Here is a 27,925-nt window from a genome sequence, read left to right as displayed (position 1 = left end):
GTTTTAATAATCATTCATTAGTTTCCGAAGTCAACCTCAAAAACAAACAACTCAAAGCAGTTTGATTCACAGGAAAATATTTATATTCCATTTTGATTGAAATTACCACCGATACCACCGATTTGAATTTTTAAGGGGTGCACAAGGGGGTCGCATGGCCAAGTCTTCGGCATAGTTTTACAATTTATGCTTTCCCAAATACCTAACTGAAATATAATTTGATTTAAAAAAAAAATAGAATAATCCCCCTGCTTACAGTGTTTTATTTCGTCATTTTCACGATCGAAATACAAAAACTCGAAAAGGGTTGATTATGGATATAGGGTTTATTCACAGAAGTTTCAAGATATTTAGGAGCGCATCTTTCGATAAAAACAGTTTGATGATCAATCCCCCTTAAAAGTGAGTTGAGAAAATTATTTTTCCACCAGAATGAGATAGACACGTAGTGTCTTCCGTAAAGTTATAGCAAATGTTAATACGAGCAACTTTGCTGAACATCCTGAGTTTCTATCTCTTATATATAACAAACTTAAGACGTTTTATGTAAAAACCCAATAAAAATCTTATTTTTCATTCTAACTCTTTCCAATGATTTTTCCCATTTTCCGTATCTTTTACAAAGTTATTAAACAATCAAAATTACATGTTTTTGCTGAACGATGTAACTTTCTATCTCTTATGAAACAAAAGTTATTCAAATATTATGATTTTTCATAGGTTTACAAGTTTTTAACACAGCATTCGAGAAGACTCTTGTCGACAGAAGTTTTCAATGTTAGTAGAAAAATGAAATAAGCGATTTTCAGCATATCGTGAAGAAATTTGCGACTTTTTGCAATTAAGGGAGTAATCACAACTTGAAATACCTCTAAAAATATGTATAATTTAAAGATAACTTTTGTTGTATGTGAGATGGAAAGTTACAATGTTCAGCAAAAACATGTAATTTTGCTTGTTTAACAACTTTGTAGAAGAGACGGAAAATGGGAAAAATCATTGGAAAGAGTTAGAATGAAAAATAAGATTTTTATTGGGTTTTTACACAAAACGACTTAAGTTTGTTATATATAAGAGATAGAAACTCGGGATGTTCAGCAAAGTTGCTCGTATTAACATTTGCTACAACTTTACGAAAGACACTACGTGTCTATCTCATTCTGGTGGAAAAATAATTTTCTCAACTCAATTTTAGGGGGATTGATCATCAAACTGTTTCTATCGAAAGATGCGCTCCTTAATATCTTGAAACTTCTGTGAATAAACCCTATATCCAAAATCCACACTTTTCGAGTTTTTGTATTTCGATCGTGAAAATGACGAAATAAAACACTGTGCCCTGGCGGTGACGGTGCCCTTCTCGTGTATTAAACATTAAACGAGAAAAGCACATAAGAGAGTTCAAAATTGCACTTTAGGGAAATAGATTCAGTTTTTTAACATTTCAATTGCCTCTGGCAGTTAGGATTTTTCCTCTGGTTGGAATTACAAATTTGTAAACTTAACCTAATTTATACTAAGGGTACAAGGAGCTAATCGTTGCAATAGAAGATTGCAACGATTTTTGTCTAAAATTGGAAATGATGTTATTGGACATTTGTTGCAATGTCTCAATATTAGAAACTCTATGAAGTTCATTGGTACGATACCGCGGAGGCAACTTCACAATCATTTTCAAAATTTTATTTTGAATCCTCTGAAGTGCCTTCTTTCTGATATTGCAACTAGTCGATATTGGCAACAGCATACAACATGGCGGGTCATAAAATTTGTTTGTAAATCAAAAATTTGATCTTATGACAAAGTGTTGATTTTCTGTTTATAAGTAGATATAGTCACCTAATATATTTGTTACATTTGACTTGAATGCCTTCTTTTTGAAGGTTAATTTTTGATCTAGCAGAAGTCCTAAATATTTAGCTTCGCTAGACCAATTTATTGGCACCCCATTCATAGTACCAATATGTCTGCTGGAAAGCAAAGCTAAACGGATTGGACCAGTTATCAACACGTCGAAGACGAAGTACATGATAGGAAGAGACTCAAGAGAGGTGAATGTGAGCCACCCACCACCAGTTTCTATAGGTGGTGACGAAATCGAGGTGGTTGAAGAATTCGTGTACTTGGGCTCACTGGTGACCGCCGATAACGATACCAGCATAGAAATTCGGAGACGCATAGTGGCTGGAAATCGTACGTACTTTGGACTCCGCAAGACGCTCCGATCGAATAGAGTTCGCCGCCGTACCAAACTGACTATCTACAAAACGCTTATAAGACCGGTAGTTCTCTACGGACACGAGACCTGGGCGATGCTCGTGGAGTACCAACGCGCACTGGAAGTTTTCGAAAGGAAAGTGTTGCGTACCATCTATGGTGGGGTGCAGATGGCGGACGGTACGTGGAGGAGGCGAATGAACCACGAATTGCATCAGCTGTTGGGAGAACCATCCATCGTTCACACCGCGAAAATCGGAAGACTGCGGTGGGCCGGGCACGTAGCCAGAATGTCGGACAGTAATCCGGTGAAAATGGTTCTCGACAACGATCCGACGGGAACAAGAAGGCGAGGTGCACAGCGGGCAAGGTGGATCGATCAGGCGGAGGACGACTTGCGGACCCTCCGCAGACTGCGTGGTTGGCGAAGTGCAGCCATGAACCGAGCTGAATGGAGAAGTCTTTTATGTGCAGCACAGGCCACTCCGGCCTTAGTCTGATGATAAATAAATAGATAACAATCTAAAAATAGGTCAAATGGCTCTATCGAAAATGTTGTTCAAATATGTCCCACTTGCCCCATGTATGTTTAAACTCAAGGACAAATGAAAATTGCCGATTTTGGCTTTAATCAAAACATTTAAATCGTTTTCGATGTCACACAATTATTTAATTGCTCAAAATACTCACTTTCCACATCAATGATGAATTTATAAATGACTATTTTGTTGTAAATCCATTGAATTAAAATAAAAGTAATAGATTTTGCCGGTAGTTCAAAGTCATGATTGAACAATACCATTAGTATGGTGCCGTAAATGTTTTTGATTCCAAATATTTTTGTGTCAGGTGAATTCGTTGATAGTTCTGCTTCATCTTTCTAGAACATTGTTATCATTAAAAACGTTCACCGATTAATCGGCAGCCATAGTACCCACTTACCCCGTATTTTCACTTGCCCCGGGGTACCTTACAATTTTTGACGGCAAAGGTCAATTGAATTGAGTCGAGTCAAGTACAAGACACTGAAGACGACCACACAGTTGTGGTCGAAATACGTATCTGCAAAGATAACGAAAATTAACTGGTGGAATTAAATGGACAGTACTTAATTCGTCTTAGACGGTTTACAAGATATGTCCCCTGTCATAAGACGAGTTTATACAATCCCACTGAATTCCACCACTTAATTGTATCTTGACAGATACGTATTTCGACCTCAACAGTAAGGCCGTCTTCAGTGTCTCGTACTTGACTCGACTTTGAGGTCGAAATACGTATCTGTCAAGATACAATTAAGTGGTGGAATTCAATGGGATTGCTCAAAATAATTTTCTTATCACAAGGTATGTGATATTTTGAGATTTTTCGTTTTGAATATGATAAATATAGCGCGCTGCGTTTCGTAACGCGACACCATCGCTGAATTGCACTTTTTCGCATTTTGAAATGCAATTGCGTTTTTCTGCTCTGGTATACGGTTTGGAGTCTCGATTTATTCTAAGCATTTCTCGTATACATCAACAGAAATGAGGCTGTGAATTAAAATCGCAGGAAAAACGGAAATTATAATGAAAATAACTGAATTGATATGAACACCGCCGCGTTACGCTGATCGACAAACAGTCTCCTACAAATGATGTCGCGTTACGCAAACGTGTTTATCGTTGATAGAATACGTAATTTTAGCCGATTTCGATGCGACATATTATATTCGACACAGAATATTATCACATTATCTATCGTTGAATGTAGTTCGAGTTGGTGGTTACGATCTGGAGTTTCAGTTATTAAAGTTTGAGGGACTAACCGGCACAAATATAGAACTGAATCAATTCCATTCGTATCACATATTCAGTTTTAGAAGCAAATTAAATGGTAATAGGTTTTCCTATTTTTATATTAGTCACACCCAAGTATGACCCGGATCGGTTTTTAAGTACGTGGTCAGACGATCGATCCCCCTAGAAGAAAGTTTTTTTACACTGAAAAGTTCTATATTGCCTTTTTTTACGTTAACCATTTTGAAAGGTGATGATGGCCCAGAAGCTCAACAATGTTGAAGAGGAATATTTCTGTCGTTTTTTATTCTACGTTCTATTGGAACGCTGTCTGTTTTCAAATTTTTATTTGTTTCCGAAAAGATTGGAGTGCGTGTCATGTCTCAACCAATGTTTATCACAAGAACGTATGCATCGTGCCCTGAGTGCACTACTTTTAACTACATTTTCAATCTTTACACTATCATCAACACTACTCAGAAAATAAATACTCAATTTTGAAAATAGTGTTTATATCCTGGTGTAAAATAATTGTCTTATTATTGTATATTCATTCAGGTCAAAGTGAAGTTCATTAGGATGCCTGATATAATATGTCTTTATTAACGAGATTTTTAGCCCAATGCTGGTTCATCTCGATTAACATAAAATGGAATTTTTTTTTTCAATTTATCACTCAGCAACTCTTTGTTAACCTTTTTCGATAGGCCCTTATTCTTGCATTGGTTTGGTGAACGGTTTTGCCTGACGCTATTCATTATATTTTCGACTACCGGTGACCAACACTCTTAAAACCGATATTGACTGTGAAAATCTCTGTTAAAGTTCATAAGATGAAATATATCGACTAAATTGACGTATGTTCACGTCATCTTCTTTGAGCGCTGACGTACTCGGCTGCGACGATCTTGGTCAAAGAATAAAAAATGCCGAACTAGTGAGTGCGAACGAAAGGAAAATTAACTAAAATATTAAAAATCATCAAATTAAATGGAGAAAAAAACACGAGTCTTTCGGTTCCTCAAAGCTAAAAATATGTTTAAGAATCAAGATAAAACTTGTATTAAAAACATAACTGTGGCTCCGTAACGCTTCACGTCAAATGAACCTTTCAAATAAACGAACTATTGAAAAAAAAAAAATAATCATACTTGGCATCCACAAACAAGTTTGACGGTTCGTGACATTGTAGAAGGAAACCGTGTTCATCAGTGAACTGTTAGTTACATTTACTTTTATAAGTGGCATGGTTATATTGCGTGGAAAAGAGAGATTTATTCGAAAAAAACTCAGTTTCACGTGACTTATTAACGGACGACCCCAAAGGATCCTACACAACACCAAAGATTTGTAATTTCCCACCACTCCGTAACATTTTTGTATGGTAACCTATTTTTTGTAGTATGGAGAGTTACCAAATGACACACCCCGTTACACCCTCAATTTTGTTACGCTATTCACGTACAAGCTCTTAATTAATTAAAAGAAACCATTGTGATACTGTATCAATAAACCGAAAGCTTTTTATCCCTTATTACAGAAGGGGAATTTGGGAATCTCGAGCTCGTTCAGTAGCCGCTAGGTTGCGAAGGCCGACGGAGGTCCTTCGTAGCTTAGTTGGTTAAAGCACCAGTCTAGCGTACTGTAGGGTCATGGGTTCGAGTCCCATAGAAGGGAAAGTGGTTACCTCCAATACATTTTCCAAATCAATATCTTCCACATAACGTACATATTCACATATGAGTTTTCATAACATTGTAAATTAACGTCCAAGTCGGGTGGTTTAATCCCCGGAAATAGGCAATTACCTTTGATTGAACTAATAACGGACAGTTTTTAATATCGCTTCGCATGTGGATCAAGAGGCTACAATTTTCTTCGTGACGAAAAGCACTTCCCAATTCCTTCGGTTCGCTCCCAACAGGATTATTTGAAAAATCTTCATTTCGATAGTGGAGTATTAGGTGAGGTGTTCACCTTGATGGAACCGAAGGTGAACTGTATGTCATCTACCGAGCGAGATTGTGGCATAGTTGCGGACGAAATGTCGATAGACCCGAGTAAGACCTATTGTTGCAACAACAAGAAATACTTTGGTGATATCACCATTCCCGGTCAGAGTGGAAAAGCCACGCATGCGCTTGTATTCATGCTGGTGGGCGTTTCAAGTCGATGGAAGCAAATAGTCGCGTATTACTTCACCGGAAACTCAATACCAGAGAGTTTCATAAAAGCCACAATGATTGACATCATTAGTAGAGCAGAACAGATTGGATTGAAAGTTCATTTTGCAACGACTGATTGCGGTCCCAACAATGTTCGAATGTGGAATGATTTCGGGTTGAATCATTCGAGGCATCAAGTTCTAAGCAGTCCTCCTTTGGAGCATCCTCTTAGTGATGAACGGAGCTTCGAGCTAATTCCATACGCTGTGCATGTCTTCAAGAGCTGCGTCCAAGGATGGGTGAAGAATCGATTCATTTATCTTTCAGCATATGTCGTGAGAGAAAACGGTCTAACATCGGATGTTGTTGATATTTTTCATTTGCAACAATTGGTCGAATTTGAGAAAGGTAAGCACTTGAAGATGGCTTCTCGACTAACCAGGAAAGAGGTAGATTTTTTAAATGGATATCGCCTTGATGCAATGAAAGTTGTCAATTTTTACAAATTGGTAAATCACGATGTTGCTGCTGCCTTACGATTCATGAGTGCTGAAACCAGAAGAAAGGAATTCCTAACCACGGCTTTCTTTATTCAAAACGTCTGGCGGTGGTTTAAACTTATGTCATCTTGTCGGTCAGCCTTGGCGCTTTCTCTCCATAACAGGGAAGCATACCAGGAATCTACTAATTTTCTCTCGTAGTTCCGGAAGTTTATTTACGAATAATTTACATAAAACCAAACATCCGATACAAATAATAACGCACAATTTGACATTGACTTTCTCAACGAAATTATTGATGACGAAACATTCGACAACTCGGAAAAAAAATCAAATATACCATATTGCAGGATACATACTAGAGAGCGTTGCTAAGAATTATAAGGTTTGCGAAGATTGTTTTATGCCATGTATTAGTGAATATCCATTTTTGAAACCGTATATAAAATACTCGATCTTGAAGGACTATACTGGTGACTCATTGATTTACGTTACTGAACCAGTTTATATGTTCTTTGTGGCGCTTGAAAGAATTTTCCGCGAAAACATTGGAAAGTTCGAGCACAGCAACCATAACATTGAGTCCAATTTAACTATTTTGATGCAATCGTTAAATTTTTATTCATTTGAAACATGTCACGATATCCGTTCAAAGATTATTAACAGATTTGTACTCTTCAGAATTAAAATACATGAACCATACAAGGCGCGAATGATCAAGCACGATAGTCGATCAATGGCACTGTAAATGTTTGCGAGAATACGAAAAAAACTTTATTCATCACAAAAACTCATATTTATTTTAAAAATCTTGTTTGTTTTAATCTTAGAAAGTTTCCCCCTAAATATGATTGCACCGATTACAATACTTCCTTTCACCAAATCAGCAAACATACGATTCTGTTTATTTTGTTCGATAGGATCCCAGTTTGACAGTTCGATAAGGTTTTTTCGGCTTCACACTCTTCGCCTCTCTTCCTATTCTCTCTGCGTGAAACATGGTCGCCGATCACCCTTTCTTGTCTCTCTACAGTAAAATCCCATAAGGAACTGTCAGACTGTGCGTGAAGAATTTACCTTCGTAGTCGCGAATTGGCGTGGAAAAATAGGTAGGGGAAGCACTATATCAGCCAAATAATTCACCAAAAGCGGCTTTTGAGCAGCACTGATGCATAATTTAAATCTTATTAGAGCTGTTGACCAGGTTTTTAATGCGACTATAGAACCGAAATAAAGTCGATTTTAACGGCTTAATAATTACTTGGGACTTGTTGCGAGAAAACCGGTTAAGAATTACTATATGAAAAAGTGGCTAATGTTTTTCAGTTTTCGTTTGCACACACACGCGGACTGACAGACATTTGTTCAGTTTCAGGGCTGGTAGCGACCAATGCCGCTCAAAATAGTGACTTTAGTGACCAAAGTTGACGAAAAAAGGGACCAAATAGTGACTTTCAGTTGCAGAAAAAGTGACCAAATAGTGACTTTCATAGTTTTAGTTGCAACTTCGATGAGACGAAATTAAGCGTTTTTGGGTCGAGGGAGAATTTTTTTTCCGTAATTTGTGGCGGAAACCATCTTACACTGACCACTCTCTCATAACGAACTCAGAAAAGAAACGAATATCGTGCACGCTAACTTTTGCCCTCTCTTTTTATCCCAAGGAAATTTTACTAAATATCAGTCAAAAGCAGGTCTACTCAAAACTATGAGTAGTCCTGCGAGAAAATTAAGCTTTTGCGCCACTGGAAGTGAGCAAAACATGGTTATCTATCACTCATAACACCTGTTTTTTCCCCGAAAAATGATTTCTAGGCAAAAATCTGCGTAAATGAGCATTCTCTTCTCGTGAGAATGAGTGAAAATTACGATCACTGGATTAGCTGAACACCTACTTAAGAAAGATGCAGATTTGCTATAGGTTTAGGAAGTTTTTGGAATTTTTCGTGCGGAAGAAACATCAGTACGGATCGTTTTGGTAGAAAACGAAACAAAAATTATGAAAATTCAGTTACAACGAACCTGGGATTGAACACTCGACCTCCTGCTTATAATGCAGGACCGTCGGGCTCGTCTTCAAATTCAAAAGTTATCAAGATATAACGAATCTAACAAAATCTAAAAAAAAAATCACGATTGGAATCTTTTACATTTATGCTAGGGGGAATGACGGCTTTGGCAGGTTTTGTTCTATTATTGGCAGGGGGGTTTTCATGACTGACTAGGCTCAAATTTGGCCAAAACATTCTTTGCATATCAAAGAATATTGTGGCCAAATTTCATAAAATTTGGTCGACAAAAACCCCCTGCCAATAATAGAACAAAACCTGCCAAAGCCGTCATTCCCCCTATTACGAATGTATAAATTATCATCACAATATATTTTGAAAAATTACAAAACATTGATCGAAGTGGATGTTGGGAGGGAATAACGGATTTTATTTTCTCGTGTTCTTACAGCAAAATTACTTTGGGGATCCCTTACATATTTAAAGTATCGCCTTTCAATTCGATTGCAGTACAATCATAGATGCAATTATCATTATTTCGATTTGAAAATAAATATTTTTATTTTACCAAAATATCACACGCTGAGAATCACAACTTCGTTAATAACTCAACAGTTACAACCGTGATTGTTGCGTCTGGTGCAAGATACAATAATCCTTTATCACGCTGAACAATTAAATCATCGGCAAACTACCGCAATTCGCTACAATGATAAAAAGAAAACATCGACGAAGAGCTATTACGTTCCTATGATATGCACGAGGTTTGTGACAAAACAATTTTTTTTATAAAAAAAGAACTGATAAGCATGTTTTTTAGGTATGCACTAAATAACAAGCCTTACATCAACTATTGGTTTCCCTGCAGCACCAGGAAGATTATCTAAAATTGAAAAGATTAATCTGAACCGCCAATAGTGCAATTGATAGGGGACTTGATCCACTTTTCTCATTTTCGATTTATCTCAGCGCATGCAGAGACTTTATCCCCTTTATATAATTGTGTGGGGCGAGACAGCCCTGTTGTATACCACTCTATATTATATGCTGCCTATGCCGTCTTGGTGTTGGTGACGAGCAAGCAGCCAAGCATCGTTCTCCCTCAGTCAGAGTCCAACAGTGATCCGAGTAAGGCGATACCTTCGCCGAGTGCAATAATGCGCAATGGGTGATTTCCTGGCGCAGCAGCAAGCTACACATTTGGCGACAGTGGCAGGTTTTACTGCTCATTTTTTATTAGTTTCAAGTGGAATAAGGTTAAAACTAATTTGCCTGATAAAAATACTGCGTCATGGAAATCACCCACTGCGCAATCTCAGAAGAAAAGGTAAATTCCTGAACCAAGAAGGATGTTTGCTTTTTGCAGTGTTTACGTGGGGACCGGTGCTCCCAATTGGGAGAGACGCGGTTGCGAGAGTAAGTAAAACGGAGAAGATTCGAAATTGTTTGCGTGTCTTGAGTACCGCAATGGCGTTTGGCCAAAAAAAAAAAAGATGAAATGATTGGCGAGTTTGGAGGACCGCCAAGAAAAGATTAATTGTTTTGCGATTTTTGAGGACCGCAATGGCGTGTTTGGAGGACCGCCAAGAAAAGATGAAATGATTGGCGAGTTTTGAGGACCGCAATGGCGAGTTTGGAGGACCGCCAAGAAAAGATGAATTGTTTTGCGAGTCTTGAGGACCGCAATGGCGTGTTTGGAAGACCGCCAAGAAAAGATGAAATGATTGGCGAGTTTGGAGGACCGCCAAGAAAAGATTAATTGTTTTGCGAGTTTTGAGGACCGCAATGGCGTATTTGGAGGACCGCCAAGAAAAGATGAAATGATTGGCGAGTTTTGAGGACCGCAATGGCGAGTTTGGAGGACCGCCAAGAAAAGATTAATTGTTTTGCGAGTTTTGAGGACCGCAATGGATGGCGTGTTTGGAGGACCGCCAAGAAAAGATGAAATGATAGACGAGTTTTGAGGACCGCAATGGCGAGTTTGGAGAACCGCCAAGAAAAGATGAATTGTTTCGCGTGTTTTGAGGACCGCAATGGCGAATTTGGAGGACCGCCAAGTAAAGATTAAATGTTTTGCGAGTTTTGAGGACCGCAATGGCGTGTTTGGAGGACCGCCAAGCAAAGTTGAAATGACTGGCGAGTTTTGAGGACCGCAATAACGTGTTTAGAGGACCGCCAAATAAAGATGGAATGATTTGCGAGTTTTGAGGACCGCAATGGCGTGTTTGAAGCACCGCCTAGTAAAGATGATTTTTTTGCGGGTTTTGAGGGCCGCTATGACATGTTGAGAAGACCATCAAGTAGAGATGAAATCATTTGCGTATTTTAAGAATTGCTGTGGAATGTTTGGAGAACCGCCAAGTAAAGATGAAATAATTTGCGTGTTTTAGTACCGCAATGGTGTGTTTAGTGAACAGCCAAGTAAAGATTAAATGACTTGCGTGGTTTGAAGACCGCCAAGCAAAGTAAAAATGATTAGCGTCGTCGAGTCAAGTACAAGACACTGAAGACGACCACACAGTTGTGGTCGAAATACGTATCTGCAATGATATCGCAATAATTGGTGGAATTAAATGGAGTTACTTAACTCGTCCTAGACGGTTGATGATTAGCGTGTTTTAAGGACCATAATGGCGTATTGGTAAGCTTGCTAAGTGAAGCTTGAATGATTTGCGTGTGAAAGAACTGAAATGTCGTGTTAGGTGGACCGCCAAGAAAAGTTGAGATTTTTTACGTGTTTTGAGAACCGTAATGGCGTATTGGGAAGACCGCCAAGTAAAGTTGGAATGATATGCGAGTTATGATGACAGCCAGATAAATTGAATAGCTGAAGGTTTGCGAGTTGGAACACAGTTCAAAGCATGTCGTGGGCGATTTGAAAGGTCCGTTCATAGTTGAAATGGTTTGATGGCGAAAAACACAATGGTGTGTTAAAAGCACTAGAAAACACAAAGCAAGTTTCTGAGGAAACAACAATGGGGCGTTGATCCTAAAGTATCATGCTATGTTTTAACCGAGGTTTTGACAAGGCAAGTAATTTGATCATTTTAGTAAAATTCATTTGACTTGCTAAAGGTTGAACATGTTCAACTTTCTTTTCGTGCAAGTTAGTTGAACGGAGGAGTTTAGATGTTCAAATCAAGCGACTTGCTCAATTCACTTGCGTAATCTAAGCTTAGTTCAAGATTACCAATGACTTACCTGGTCACGTATCAAATATCAAGTTTACCTCAGCCTAGCAGCCAAAGTACCAGTACCATAAGTGCCAAATCGATGTTGGTGATAAAACAAAACACACACTACAACATAATGCATAATAATCTGCCAAATTCAGCTTATTGTAGCATGGTTCTACTGAACCACCGAATAAAAAATGCGAATTAAAAAAAATGGAAAGGCACGTTGTAAGAAAGTAATATTGAAGTAGTGGATGCCGCAATGACGCTTTTGAAGAGCCTTGATTTCAAATTGCAAAATAAAGTAATGTTTAGCAATTGTGATATCCCATCTATGGCTCTGCATTTCAACTTCGTATTCTATAAGCAGTGGCAATGCTACGTTTTTGCTCACAAGGCTAACTGGAGACCCCAACTTGGTGCAGCTAATATCGAATGTCAGGAATAATATTGAATGTATCTCCAACCATGGTGGTTAAATAATACCCAGATCCCTGCCCAGATCTTAATATTGGAGTCATAATGTTTTGGAAAACTTGCTCGCAAATTTGAAGAAATGGATTATGCTTGAGTTTTAATTCATGCGAAATCACGATGTTTCGCTCCAAAAGCGAATAGAATTAGTCGAGGTTCTTGTCTTATGAGAAGAACATTGCATTAACAAAGTAGAGCCTGAGCATGATAACCTTACATGTCGTATTTGCTACTCCGTGTTTTACCAGAACAATCACAATTGCATAGAGAGCCAATGGCTAGGGCATGGGATTTGCACTGAGCACCTCAATGTGCTCAGTTCAAAAGCTCTAGGGGGGTTAACAAACGGCGCTGGCCACGTCCTTTCGGGCTACCGTAGATGTAAAGGAATTGATAAAAGATGCAGTCACTCGCCACATTGTAAACCAAGAACACTTCTGCACTCGCCACGAGAATATTATTGGAATCTAGGGGATAGGTTCTATGGAAGAGGCTCATCTTGATTAACAGGTTGCAATGGATGCCAAAACGAGCTTTCTTTCGCTCTTTTCGATTTCTAACAGTTACGGCTAGAATTAGTCAAGTTGTAGATAAAGAATAGAAGATGGAACCGGTATTCAGTCTATTTCTAATCGATTGCTAAAACATGAGAAATATATGGAGAGAAAAAAAGTAGGAGAATTGAACTTGGGATTGATCCCACGACTAGCTGCGTATGAGGCAGAAGTAATTATCATATGATTACCTTCCCTTGCATGTTATGAGCACACTACAGAATAGAATACAAAAAATAATTCTGTATCGTTTTGTTATGTTCGTTGGTAATGGCATTTGATGCACGAATGTGAAATTTTGGATAAACTAACAAGATTAGTTAAGGCGACACGAACGCTTTCGATCTTTTCGGGAACATTCAGAGAGTTACGCTTTGGTATGGAATAACTCTATTGGTATGATTTGTATAAGGACCGTTTAGCAATGTCGGAATTGGGGCTTTGACACGGAACAACAAGATAGAGGAAACCTGCTACAGTCATGACCACCTGGAAAACGATGTACATGACAGGAAAAGACATAAAAGAAGACAATGTAGCTGCACCATAAGTTTGCATCGATTGTGATCAGTCTTGTCTTGAGATGCATTTATCATTCAGATACAGTTTCATATAAAAAAAGAATTTGATATTTCGCTAGCTCTGATGCTCCCTAAAATATCGTGTCAAATTTGATCAGTACTCGGAATATGGCACATATAGTGAGTGAATTTTTAGAGAATGTGCGTGTGATTGAATAACGAAAAAAAAAGAGCGGATAATAAATGCAGAATTTGCTTATCTGCTATATGTGGCCGATAATATTGCTTGTGTAAGGAATGAAGGCTTTTGAACGAATGCGAAGATGCACAAGATAGTGGTGCACTGCTAGCGTGTTTTGTCAATGCCAGATAGCTGGTGTTTATGCCATCATAGCATGCAAGATATACGCTAGAAACCCAACTTCGGACGAAGTGCGCTAGATTCTCATAAAATTGCACTAAAAAACGCATCGTTTAGTTTGACAGATCAAACTCCGAGAGAAAGTTCGTTTCAGAAGAAGTTCGGAGCTGAAACTAGGGCGGTTATTGTGTTCGCGTACTTTGTTTGACTGCAGATCTACGGAATCAATACCAGCGACGACAGATCCAGTCAATTTATTTGTTTCGCGAGTGACATGGACATTGTCGGCCGAACATTTGCAAAGGTGGCAGAACTGTACACCCGCCTGAAACGTGAAGCAACAAAAGTTGGACTGGTGGTGAATGCATCGTAGACAAAGTACATGCTTGTGGGCGGAACCGAGTGCGACAGGGCCCACCTGGGCCCGCGAGGTGGTCTAGGTATTCGTCTACCTTGGATCCTTGCTAAAGGCTGATAACAATGTTAGTCGTGAAATACGAAGGCGTATCATCTGTGGAAGTTGGGCCTAATACGGACTCCAGAAGAAACTGCGGTCAAAAAATATTCACCACCGCACCACCATGTGACATGTACAAGACGCTGATAAGACCGGTAGTCCTCTACGAACATGAAGCATGGACGATGCTCGAGGAGGACTTGCAAGCACCCCCCTGATTATTCGAGAGACGGGTGCTTAGGACCATCTTTGACGGTGTGCAAGAAGACGTTGTGTGGCGGCGAAGAATGAACCACGAGCTCGCCCAGCTCTACGGCAAACTCAGTATCCAGAAGGTAGCTAAAGCCGCAAGGGTACGATGGCAGGACATGTTGCAAGAATGCCAGACAGCAACCCTGTAAAGATGGTGTTCGCTTCCGATCCGGCAAGAATGAGACGGCGTGGAGCACAGCGGCGAGGTGGGCAGACCAGGTGCAGGCCTCAAACCGTGTATTGTAGCGTCAAATTGTTGATTCAGTGTTGTCTGTTTAGATGTAAACTGAATGAATGAAATGAATGAACCAGCGACGAAATTCGGAGACGCATCTGTAGGGATTGAGACGGGTATGGTAAATGACATAAACCGAATAAAGGGCATATATATTAGCCATTAGCATTAGCCCTAGATAGAAAGTGACAGATGAGAGAGTGGAATATTTGGTAGGAGGTCGTGGTGTTGAGTTGATGTGCTTCGCTCAGCAGCTGGAGATTGACGCGCCAAAATTGTAGTAGAAAATCGTACTTACAACCACCTACAAAGTGCGATGACCCTCTATGGGTTGAAGACCAGGAAGACCAACGTACAAATTGAATCTTGGAGCATATGAATGAGGTGAATGAACAACCGTTGGAGGAAACTTCATCTATTCAAACCGGAAATATCTGTTCGTTGCCTGAATATAAGACAATATTCCGTAGAAAATGGTTTTCGATTTCCTTGCCCTTTGAATGGTACCTTCGGCAAATCTTTATAGTGGTATTTGTACCGAGTGTTTAATTAAATATAAGCTCAATAATACATTTACAATTAAAAAGAAAACCAACGACAAGTTATAATTGCAAGAGACTAATAAAAAATCCGGAGAGAAAGGGGGATGTGTGGGGCGAGACAGCCCTGTTGTATACCACTCTATATTATATGCTGCCTATGCCGTCTTGGTGTTGGTGACGAGCAAGCAGCCAAGCATCGTTCTCCCTCAGTCAGAGTCCAACAGTGATCCGAGTAAGGCGATACCTTCGCCGAGTGCAATAATGCGCAATGGGTGATTTCCTGGCGCAGCAGCAAGCTACACAATAATATCTACATCCTTTCCCGTCAAAAATTGCATCTTGTTTTACTGTCTCAATCGATTCTTTGGCTTATTTAAGGTCAACTTTCTTTCTCTTACATCTCTCTCTCAAGCCTCTAACTATTTTAAAAATCCAAAACAAAAATTGAAAAAATGCTGCACGTGTGAGCCGGTCTGAAAAATTCACCCGCTGTTCGTTCAAAATCGGGCAGATGTTAGCCCTATCTTGAAAAACAGCACTTTTTAAATATTTTATTTTAAATCTAAGTACTTAGAGGCGTCAAAATATATGGGTTCTTTGTGAAAGTTGACTTTAAATAAAATAAAGAATCTCTATAGAAAAATAAAACTTTTGAAAGGTCAATTAGCTACTGGTGAAATGCCAATAAGAGCAGCGAGTAAAATGGCTGGCGAAGTTCCAGAGTGATCGTTTTTCCAAGATCCGTAATTTCATTTCCGCCATGAACAAAGCATCATCCGACTTACACATAAAGCTTCATTCAAAAATGGTCAATAGTTTCAAAATAGTTGAAAATAGTGACTTTTTGCGAGAAAAAGTGACTTTAGTGACTTGAGGTCGAAAAAAGAGACTTTTTAGTGACTTGCCCGAAAAAAGTGACCAAGTCACTAAAAAGTGACCCGCTACCAGGCCTGCAGTTTGACGAGCTGAGTCGATTGGTATATAACATCATAGGTCTCCGAGGCTTCTATAAAAAAAGTTCGATTTTGGATTAAAATGATGGCCTTTCGGTACAACTTTGTTGTAGGAGAAAGGCAGAAACATTTTTTTTTTTCCTGTTCGGGTGTGCCACTGCGACCTGTTATTAGATCTATTGTAGCGTATAGTAGGATACGGGTATCCTTAGTGTTAAAGTGCATGTCGAATTACTTCATTACTATTGATAAGCAATGCAGTATCGGTTTCGATACAGTTGTTGTTTTGTTTTCTCAAGAGCACCATGACAAGGTCCCGCTATTTAGACCCTTCACAGAGAGCAATCCCATTGAAGGCGCGCCCCTTATCAATAGAAAATCAATCCTTTCTTGAGAAAACAGAACAGTGATACTGTTTTTGGCCATGCATCGGAGCCCTAGCCACATCCTTGTCTTGCTTCTAGAATATCACCAGTAAATAATGAAAACCCGGGATTTAGCTCTGTCTACAAGACCATTTCAAGCAAGAGAATTTGTTCAGTAATAAGAACTTCCGTATGTTCCTCTCACTACCATTTTCACCAGTTCATGAAGAGTTAGTACGTATTTAAACCCCTAACTCGATTTTTCCAGCAGTCAGTTTAGTCTAGGACCGGGTACCGAGGTTTTTTAACTAATTGCTTGAAAAGTTGTTTCCGCTGCATACAGTCTAGCCTCAAACAAGAGGAATTCGAGTCTTTCAACTGTCTGCAAGGTAACATTATGTTTTATTTCTGAGACTGCTGTTGGTAGCGGGGACTAAATACGATAAATCCTTAATTACCACAACTTATTGCCCTAGCCCTAGCTAGAAAAATGGATTAAGCTAGGGATCTGTTTGGTAGATCTTACACCGCAACACACTACGTCAAAGTGATCTACCGTGTTACAGGATAAGGCAAAAACATAGTGCCACAAGTCCACCATACATCACATTTTCAAATTCAGCTTCTGAAATTAGCTATTTGCCAATTAGTGAACCTTATACAACTAAATAAATGATCCTCCGATGTCGGGTTTTGCCTCATTAATTGAATTTGTTATGCATTGAATTCATTACAGTTTTCAGATATGTACAAACTGAGTTCGTTTACAAATATTAAGGTACAGCCGGTACAGCTGAAGAATGAAGTTAAGATTCACATACACAAATGTCCTGAACAGCGCATGAACCACCCACCCACACTGTTTATAGAGCCGGCTTAACGGCATAGGAGGAGTCCGCCAGCTGTCACCGACAGAAAAAGTATATATTAATGGAAATTTTACAAGCTGTGATAGGAGTTGAACTTTATTTTTTGTTATAAAATAAAATAGGGGGAATGACGGCTTTGGCAGGTTTTGTTCTATTATTGACAGGGGGGTTTTTTATGACTGACTATGCTCAAATTTGGCCTAAACATTCTTTGCATATCAAAGAATGTTGTGGCCAAATTTCATAAAATTTGGTCGACAAAAACCCCCCTGACAATAATAGAACAAAACCTGCCAAAGCCGTCTTTCCCCCTATATGATGTGGAAGGGTTCAGAATTTTAAAACACATCATATTATAGGCATCATCACACTGATGTTAGTTCAACTAGTGAATGTTTGTTGGGATGTTATCTCGTTTTCTATATTTTGCTCTAAAGTAGTACTTGCTTTAGAGCAAAATATAGAAAACGAGATAACATGCCTATAATGTGATGTGTTTTAAAATTCTGAACCCTTCCACATTTTCAACCCTTCCAAGATTCTTGGGTTACTCACCCTGCAGACCAAATACCGTTCGACTAAAAAAACTATCGTTTTAAAGACATTTTAAATGTTATTACCTATACCATGCCATGTTATAAATTTTCATGTTAATATTTTTCTTGAGTTATTTTCTTAGTGGCAGCACTGATCGTTCCAAGTAAAAATTCAAACCGCCATTCTTGATAAATCTACTCTACTGCCTCATCGATGCAGGTATATGTGAACGATTGAAATGATTCGATTATACGCCACGTCATTATGTTGCCTTCCAGAACAAATTATTCAGCAAAAAACGCCCATTACTGCAAATTTTGTGTGATACATAGTGTGGCTTACGGAACGCAAACAGTATGTCCTTCAATTTCGGTAGCTTGCCACTAGAAATAGTGCAGTTAATATTCGAACACCTCACGCTGGATGACCTCCTTAGTGCCAGTTTGGTTTGCCGTGAATGGTACAGTGCGACAGACGCATTCATAACCCAGAAAGGCTGGCTTGCACTCCAGTTGGACCGGCCCAACATTCTCACCAAGCTGGAAGGGATTCGACGTAGATACTCCAATCTTCTGCTATCCATGGTTCCCTCGTTTGGCGAACTTTTGCTCATAATAGATGTTTGTGCCGAAAAATTCAACCTTCGGAGGTTAAAAATTAAAAGGACTTCGATCGATAACGTTTGGTCCATGTTTTTTCTGCTGGGTGATTTTGAAACTTGGGTGAACAATCTGGAAGAAGTGCACATTTGGCTAGATCATCGATTTTTGCAAAACGACAACCTTATAACCGGCGGAAACATGCAATACGAGATACAGTTGACCGCAGCAAGATGCTTGCACTGGAGTGAGATTCATACAGGGAAAGGAAACAGGGCCATAACCGTGCTTGCCCCTCGTCTAAAATTAGTGTCTATTAGCGACAGCATCGCCAGTACATTTGATCTTGTACTGCCTGACTGCCATTCTCTGGAAACATTAGAATGCACTTTATATAAGAAAAAATTTGAGAATCTTTTCAAAGCATCTTTCGAACATCTAACTACACTTGTTTTACGCATACACTATACTGTTCAAGATGTACATTTTTTACACGCATTGACCAAACTAAAGTGGCTTACATTGTCAGTTAAGTTCGATAAAAGACTATTGGAGACACTGTTTGTAGAAACAACGGATGCAATCAATAGTTGCTCGGATCTGGAAGGTCTACAGCTAATTATAATGGGAGACACCGCTTCTTCAAGCATCAATCTGTACCGCTTGTCTGAATCGCTACCACGACTGAAACAGCTCGAACTGAACAATATGTACTTGAGCTGCGCTGGAAATACATCACTCTTTGACCAATTAATCACCTTCAAACTCGTTAACGTAAAACTAAAGGAAGACGACGACATTCTAGAAATGAGCTATCCATCTCTGCAGACAATATCGTTAAATGTGAAGCTGCTCCCTAGCGTGAATCTTCTCTCATCAAAAAAAGTAGAACTTTTCGTGAATGTAGATTCGCTTGATCTAGCTGAGTCTGTAGATTCGTACTTGAATCCGTTTTTGAATCAGTTCTATTCAAATATCCGTACCCTTGCTCTGTTCAAATCTGGTGGCTCTAACACTAGAGTGGATTCAGTGTGTCCCCGAAACGCTTTGGGAGTGCCACAACTGAATCTCATCAATATGACTGTCTCTCTAGAGATCCTGGAAATCATCGCCAGTTCAGGAAATTTGACAGTAAGTTCACTTATTTATGGCACACATTTTTGCCTTTCTCGTATACTAAGTATACGGTAAAGGCTATATGATCGCTCCAAAAACAAACTTTTTATAGAAGGCCCGGATACCCATAGTGTTATATACCAATCGACTCAGTTCGACGAATTGAGGTGATGTCTGTGTGTGTGTGTGTGTGTGTGTGTGTGTATGTGTGTGTGTGTGTGTGCGCAAAACTACTCAACAAAATGTCACTCATTTTTCGGGCACTCATCCTCAACCGATTTGCTCGCAACAAGTTGCATTCGACGCAGAATCCTGTCCCATTGTTTCCTATTTGAAATTGGCCAGATCGAACTATGGGATCGAGAGTTATGGTCAAAATACAAATTCATACGAAAAAATCGCGTAAAAAATGTCACTCATTTTTCGGACACTTATCCTCAACCAATTTGCTCGCAACAAGTTGCATTCGACGCAAAATCCTTTCCCATTGTTTCCTATTTGAAATTGGCCAGATCGAACTATGGGATCGAAAGTTATGGCCAAAATACAAAATCATACAAAAAAATCGCGTAAAAAATGTCACTCATTTTTCGGGTACTTATTCTCAACCGATTTGCTCGCAACAAGTTGCATTCGTCGCAGAATCCTGTCCCATTGTTTCCTATTTGAAATTGGCCAGATCGGACTATGGGATCAAAAGTTATGGCCAAAACACAAAATCATACGAAAAAATCGTGTAAAAAATCTCACTCATTTTTCGGGCACTTATTCTCAACCGATTTGCTCGCCTCAAGTTGCATTCGACGCAGAATCCTGTCCCACTATCTACTTTTTTAAATTGGCCAGATCGAACTATGGGATCGAAAGTTATGGCCAAAACACAAAATCCTACGAAAAAATCGCGTAAAAAATGTCACTCATTTTTCGGGCACTTATCCTCAACCGATTTGCATTTGCATTCGACGTAGAATCCTGTCCCGTTGTTTCCTATTGAAAATTGGCCATATCGGTCTATGGGATCGAAAATTTTGTCCAAAATACCAATTCATACAAAAAATCGCGTAAAAAATGTCACTCATTTTTCGGACACTTATCCTCAACCGATTTGCTCGCAACAAGTTGCATTCGACGCAGAATCCTGTCTCATTGTTTCCTATTTGAAATTGGCCAGATCGGACTATGGAATCGAGAGTTATGGCCAAAATACAAATTCATACAAAAAATATTGTGTAAGAAATGTCACTCATTTTTCAGGCACTTATTCTCAACCGATTTGCTCGCAACAAATTGCATTCGACGCAAAATCCTTTCCCATTGTTTCCTATTGAAAATTGGACAATGGGACTATGGGATCGGAAGTTATGACCAAAATACCTTTTTTCATAAAAATCACAAAAAATGTCACCTATTTTTCGGACACCTAACCTTAATCGATTCACACGCAACAAGTTGCATTCGACGCAGAATCCTGTCCCATTGTTTCCTATTGAAAATTGGCTAGATCGGACTATGGGATCGGAAGTTATGGCCGAAACACCATTTTAGCCTTTTTATACGAAAAGGCTGTATGTTCGCTCCAAAAACCAAACTTTTACAGAAGGCCTGGAGAGTTATATACCAATCGATTCAGCTCGACGAACTGAGATGATGTCTCTGTCTCTTCCACTTCATACGGGAGTTTGGCAGAAAGACGGTCATGAGATTTATATCATAACAAATATTGCCCTCCGCTCGCGTGATGGGAATGACATTTTCGTTTTCTTTTTGTGTAGTCGGAGCTTCAGTTCAACTAACATCCAAAAGTGATATCCTTAAAATATATGACTGGGTGAAATAAAATAGGGTTATGTACGTCAAGATTGGAAAAAGGAAACAAAATGTCGAAATTCTTATTAGCATATTGTAGATCAAGCTGAAAACCGAACCGAGGTCCTGCGAAATCGCATTTTCTCGCATTTCCGGATGTTGCAACTGCATCGCGAGTAGTGCGCAACTGTGCCATAGTCGGGCACCACTCGCGATGCAGTTGCGACATCCGGAAATGGGACAAAATATGATTTTCGGTTTTCAACTGGATCTACAATATCTTTGCCATAAATAATCTGATTTTCATAGAACGGACAAAATTTGTCTTTTTTACTCCTAGCCACTAGCACATCTTTTTTCAAGCACACACATTTTACCAAGGTCGAGAAAGGCACCATCACCGCTAGGTGGATTAATCTGGGTTTTTTTATTATACCTAGCATATTTATTCTCATGTTCAAATTTTGGCTTTCTCAGTCTGTTGAATCAATAACGATTATTTGTATACGTTCCCGACGTTTCGGCCAATTGGTTTTGGCATTTGAGAAGATGGCCTTTCTCAAAGGCCAAAACCAATCGGCCAAAACGTCCGGAAACGTATGCGAATAATCGTTCCTATTTCAACAGGCTGAGAAAGCCAAAATTTGAATATGTGAAGCAAATCCAGTCGGTAACGCCATTACAAATTTATTCTCATGTTTTAGCATCTCACCCTCTCGAAATGTTTGCTCAGTATTCAGGAAACATTCCGAATGGTGCTTCTCAAAAACTTGCATGTGTTAGAGGTCAGGCAGGTGCAATTGAGTGATCGTAAGGAGGTACTTTTTCCTTTATTGACAAACAACCGGGAGGAACTTAGAGGACGATTGCAAAACGGGTCCATCTGGTTCAATACAGCTGGGGATGACGATGGTCTATCTGATTCGAGTTGCGGACCAGCGAATAGAAAAATAAACCCGCTCTAAGGATCCAACATGAATTCATCGTGCATTGCAAACAGCTTCGTTCTTTCGTCATATTACGAAATAAATTAAATGTAAACTAGTTTTAAGTAATCTCGTTCTAGGGCGGTCTACTGTCAAAGGAACTTGAGGAATTCTTCGACTAACTATAAAAAGCACAATTAAATTCGTTAAATATATGTGGTGATTTGTGAATAAAACCGAGAAGTCTCTGAACTAAGTTATTGTGTTTTAATAATCATTCATTAGTTTCCGAAGTCAACCTCAAAAACAAACAACTCAAAGCAGTTTGATTCATAGGAAAATATTTATATTCCATTTTGATTGAAATTACCACCGATATATGATTTGCATTTTTAAGGGGTGCATAAGGGGGTCGCATGGCCAAGTCTTCGGCATAGTTTTACAATTTATGCTTTTCCAAATAACTGAAATATGATTTTGATAAAAAAAAACAGAATAATTCCCCTGCACAGTGTTTTATTTCGTCATTTTCACGATTGAAATACAAAAACTCGAAAGTGTTGATTATGGATATAGGGTTTATTCACAGAAGTTTCAAGATATTTAAGAGCGCATCTTTCGATAAAAACAGTTTGATGATCAATCCCCCTAAAAGTGAGTTGAGAAAATTATTTTTCCACCAGAATGAGATAGACACGTAGTGTCTTCCGTAAAGTTGTAGCAAATCACTTGTCATAAGACGAGTTTATACCATCCCATTGAATTCCACCACTTAATTGTATCTTGACAGATACGTATTTCGACCTCAACAGTAAGGCCTTACTGTTGAGGTCGAAATACGTATCTGTCAAGATACAATTAAGTGGTGGAATTCAATGGGATGGTATAAACTCGTCTTATGAAAGACATTCCACTAAAAAGCTCAAAATAATTTTCTTATCAAAATTGTAGCAAATGTTAATACGAGCAACTTTGCTGAACATCCTGAGTTTCTATCTCTTATACATAACAAACTTAAGACGTTTTATGTAAAAACCCCTTCAAAATCTCATTTTTCATTCTAACTCTTTCCAATGATTTTTCCCATTTTCCGTATCTTCGACAAAGTTATTAAACAAGCAAAATAACATGTTTTGCTTAACATTGTAACTTTCCATCTCACATACAACAAAAGTTATCTTTAAATTATACATATTTTTAGAGGTATTTCAAGTTGTGTTTACTTCCTTAATTGCAAAAAGTCGCAAATTTTTTCACGATATGCTGAAAATCGCTCATTTTGACATTAAAAACTTTTGTCGAAAAGAGTCTTCTCGAATGCTGTGTTAAAAACAAACCTATGAAAAATCATAAGCAGCATATCGTGAAGAAATTTGCGACTTTTTGCAATTAAGGGAGTAATCACAACTTGAAATACCTCTAAAAATATGTATAATTTGAAGATAACTTTTGTTGTATGTGAGATGGAAAGTTACAATGTTCAACAGAAACATGTAATTTTGCTTGTTTAACAACTTTGTAGAAGAGACGGAAAATGGGAAAAATCATTGGAAAGAGTTAGAATGAAAAATAAGATTTTTATTGGGTTTTTACATAAAACGACTTAAGTTTGTTATATATAAGAGATAGAAACTCGGGATGTTCAGCAACTACGAGTCTATCTCATTCTGGTGGAAAATAAATTTTCTCAACTCAATTTTAGGGGGATTGATCATCAAACTGTTTTTATCGAAAGATGCGTTCCTAAATATCTTGAAACTTCTGTGAATAAACCCTATATCCAAAATCCACACTTTTCGAGTTTTTGTATTTCGATCGTGAAAATGACGAAATAAAACACTGTGCCCTGGCGGTGACGGTGCCCTTCTCGTGTATTAAACATTAAACGAGAAAAGCACATAAGAGAGTTCAAAATTGCACTTTAGGGAAATAGATTCAGTTTTTTAACATTTCAATTGCCTCTGGTAGTTAGGATTTTTCCTCTGGTTGGAATTACAAAGTTGTAAACTTAACCTAATTTATACTAAGGGTACAAGGAGCTAATCGTTGCAATAGAAGATTGCAACGATTTTTGTCTAAAATTGGAAATGATGTTATCGGACATTTGTTGCAATGTCTCAATATTAGAAACTCTATGAAGTTCATTGGTACGATACCGCGGAGGCAACTTCACAATCATTTTCAAAATTTCATTTTGAATCCTCTGAAATGCCTTCTTTCTGATATTGCAACTAGTCGATATTGGCAACAGCATACAACATGGCGGGTCATAAAATTTGTTTGTAAATCAAAAATTTGATATTATGACAAAGTGTTGATTTTCTGTTTATAAGTAGATATAGACACCTAATATATTTGTTACATTTGACTTGAATGCCTTCTTTTTGAAGGTTAATTTTTGATCTAGCAGAAGTCCTAAATATTTAGCTTCGCTAGACCAATTTATTGGCACCCCATTCATAGTGCCAATATGTCTGCTGGAAAGCGAAGCTAAACGGATTGGACCAGTCATCAACACGTCGAAGACGAAGTACATGATAGGAAGAGACTCAAGAGAGGTCAATGTGAGCCACGAGTTTCTATCGGTGGTGACGAAATCAAGGTGGTTGAAGAATTCGTGTACTTGGGCTCACTGGTGACCGCCGATAACGATACCAGCAGAGAAATTCGGAGACGCATAGTGGCTGGAAATCGAACGTACTTTGGACTCCGCAAGACGCTCCGATCGAATAGAGTTCGCCGCCGTACCAAACTGACTATCTACAAAACGCTTATTAGACCGGTAGTTCTCTACGGACACGAGACGTGGACGATGCTCGTGGAGGACCAACGCGCACTGGGAGTTTTCAAAAGGAAAGTGTGGCGTACCATCTATGGTGGGGTGCAGATGGCGGACGGTACGTGGAGGAGGCGAATGAACCAAAAGTTGCATCAGCTGTTGGGAGAACCATCCATCGTTCACACCTCGAAAATCGGAAGACTGCGGTGGGCCGGGCACGTAGCCAGAATGTCGGACAGTTAACTGGTGAAACTGGTTCTCGACAACGATCCGACGGGAACAAGAAGGCGAGGTGCACAGCGAGCAAGGTGGATCGATCAGGTGGAGGACGATTTGCGGACCCTCCGCAGACTGCGTGGTTGGCGAAGTGCAGACATGGACCAAGCTGAAAGACTTATGTGCAGCACAGGCCACTCCGGCCTTAGTCTGGTAATGAATAAATAAATATGTCTGCTAGAAGATTTCAAATAAGAAGGATTCGGGAAATTTTCCATTTTTGCAAGTAAGTGGATAAAAAATACAATTTTTTTTGCAATCTACTACAAATGACACGAAGGTTCCGCCCTTTTGCGGAAAGGCCCGTGTCATCTGTAAACAAAGATTTTTGACACCCTGGTCAAATGAAGTCAGATGAAATCTATAATAGGGTAAAGGTACCAATTTCCCAGCTGTACAACTTTTTTTGCTAATCCTAATACGACAGTTCTTATATGGCTGTTCAACAGTTCTAAGACTTCTGTCTTACCATATAATCAACAGTGAATCAAACCAGACGGAGGAATTGATTTTGAGTCTGAATCTAAAACACGCATTTCTCTAGCAGGCCTAATAGATTCATTCTTATAACAATAGAGGTTCAAGAACCTAAAACTGTAATACATTTACTGCAAAAGAATCATGATGTTTATCAATTATTGTTCTTGTGTATGAATAAGTCATTATTTCTATGGATGTGTAATTAATTTCAGCTAATAACGATTTGAGAAAATGCTAATTCTATAAATATTGAATAGGGGACTTAAATGGTTGTAGGGGACCAGGGGGCATTATGAACACCCGGGGTAGATTGGACACCCTCAATATTCTTGTTAATTCAATCATTTTTCTACTTTCAATGCAGCGAACTCTATAATTCTTAAAAAAAACTAATTTATAGCGTAGAATTTGTATTTATTACCAGACTAAGGCCGGAGTGGTCTGTGCTGCACATACAAGTCTTCACCATTCAACTCGGTCCATGGCTGCACTTCGCCAACCACGCAGTCTGCGGAGGGTCCGCAAATCGTCCTCCACCTGATCGATCCCGCTTGCCCGCTGTGCACCTCGCCTTCTTGTTCCCGTCGGATCGTTGTCGAGAACCATTTTCACCGGATTACTGTCCGACATTCTGGCTACGTGCCCGGCCCACCGCAGTCTTCCGATTTTCGCGGTGTGAACGATGGATGGTTCTCCCAACAGCTGATGCAATTCGTGGTTCATTCGCCTCCTCCACGTACCGTCCGCCATCTGCACCCCACCATAGATAGTACACAACACTTTCCTTTCGAAAACTCCCAGTGCGCGTTGGTCCTCCACCAGCATCGTCCAGGTCTCGTGTCCGTAGAGAACTACCGGTCTAATAAGCGTTTGGTAGATAGTCAGTTTGGTACGGCGGCGAACTCTATTCGATCGGAGCGTCTTGCGGAGTCAAAAGTACGTACGATGTCCAGCCACTATGCACCTTCAATTTGTCTGCTGGTATAGTTATCGGTCACCAGTGAGCCCAAGTACACGAATTCTTCAACCACCTCAATTTCGTCACCACCGATAGAAACTCGTGGTGGGTGGCTTACATTGACCTCTCTTGAGCCTCTTTCTATCATGTACTTCGTCTTCGACGTGTTGATGACTAGTCCAATCCGTTTAGCTTCGCTTTTCAGTTTGATGTAGGCTTCCTCCATCCTCCCAAAGTTACTTGCCATGATATCAATGTCGTCGGAGAAACCAAATAACTGGACGGACTTATTGAAAATTGTACCACTCGTGGCAATCCCTGCTCTTCGTATTACCCCTTCCAAGGGATGTTGAATAGCAGACACGAAAGACCATCACCTTGCCGTAACCCTCTACGCGTTTCGAAGGGACTCGAGAATGCCCCTTGAAACTCGAACTACGCACAACACCCGATCCATCGTCGCCTTGATCAACCGTATCAGTTTATCCGGAAATCCGTTTTCGTGCATTAGCTGCCATAGATGGTCCCGATCGATTGTATCATATGCGGCTTTGAAGTCGATAAATAGATGATGTGTGGGCACGTTGTATTCGCGGCATTTCTGCAATACCTGACGTATGGCGAACTCCTGGTCTGCGGTAGAGCGTTCACCCATAAATCCCGCCTGGTACTGCGGGAACTCTCTTGCAATTGGTGTTAGTCGACGGCATTAAATTTGGGAGAGTACGTTGTAGGCGGCGTTCAGCAATGTGATTGCGCGGTAGTTGCTACAATCCAGCTTATCGCCCTTGTTGTAGATGGGACACACAACACCTTCCATCCACTCCTGCGGCAGAACCTCATCCTCCCAAACCTTGGTAATCACCCAGTGCAGCGCTCTAGCCAGTGCCTCACCACCGTGTTTAACCAGCACTCCTGGTAGTTGGTCAACTCCAGGGGCTTTGTTGTTTTTCAGCCGGCCGATCTCCTCCTGGATTTCCTGGAGATTCGAATCCGGAAGACGCATGTCCTGCCCGC

The 27,925-nt window shown here is 39.5% G+C and overlaps 1 protein-coding gene across 4 annotated transcripts; it reads left to right on the top strand.

Annotated features, from left to right (window-relative positions):
• The first annotated feature begins 9,764 nt into the window (after positions 1–9,764).
• LOC134217873 (uncharacterized) lies at positions 9,765–22,671 on the top strand. 4 transcript variants are annotated; one of them, XM_062696701.1, is made up of 3 exons: positions 18,008–18,187; positions 18,247–19,698; positions 22,194–22,671. In XM_062696701.1, exons 2-3 carry the CDS (start codon positions 18,325–18,327, stop codon positions 22,452–22,454), a joined length of 1,635 nt encoding a protein of 544 aa, XP_062552685.1. In that variant the 5' UTR covers positions 18,008–18,187; positions 18,247–18,324; the 3' UTR covers positions 22,455–22,671. The 4 variants fall into 4 exon arrangements, with proteins under 4 accessions (XP_062552687.1, XP_062552686.1, XP_062552685.1 ...); XM_062696703.1 differs by lacking the exons at positions 18,008–18,187; positions 18,247–19,698 and adding an exon at positions 9,765–10,088; XM_062696702.1 differs by having other exon boundaries at positions 17,986–19,698; positions 22,230–22,671.
• The last annotated feature ends 5,254 nt before the right edge of the window (positions 22,672–27,925 follow it).

Source organism: Armigeres subalbatus, chromosome 2, assembly GCF_024139115.2.
Source record: "Armigeres subalbatus isolate Guangzhou_Male chromosome 2, GZ_Asu_2, whole genome shotgun sequence".
Taxonomy (NCBI): Eukaryota; Metazoa; Arthropoda; class Insecta; order Diptera; family Culicidae; genus Armigeres; species Armigeres subalbatus.
Note: the sequence above shows the minus strand (reverse complement) of the source record. Positions and strands in the feature narration are given on the sequence as shown.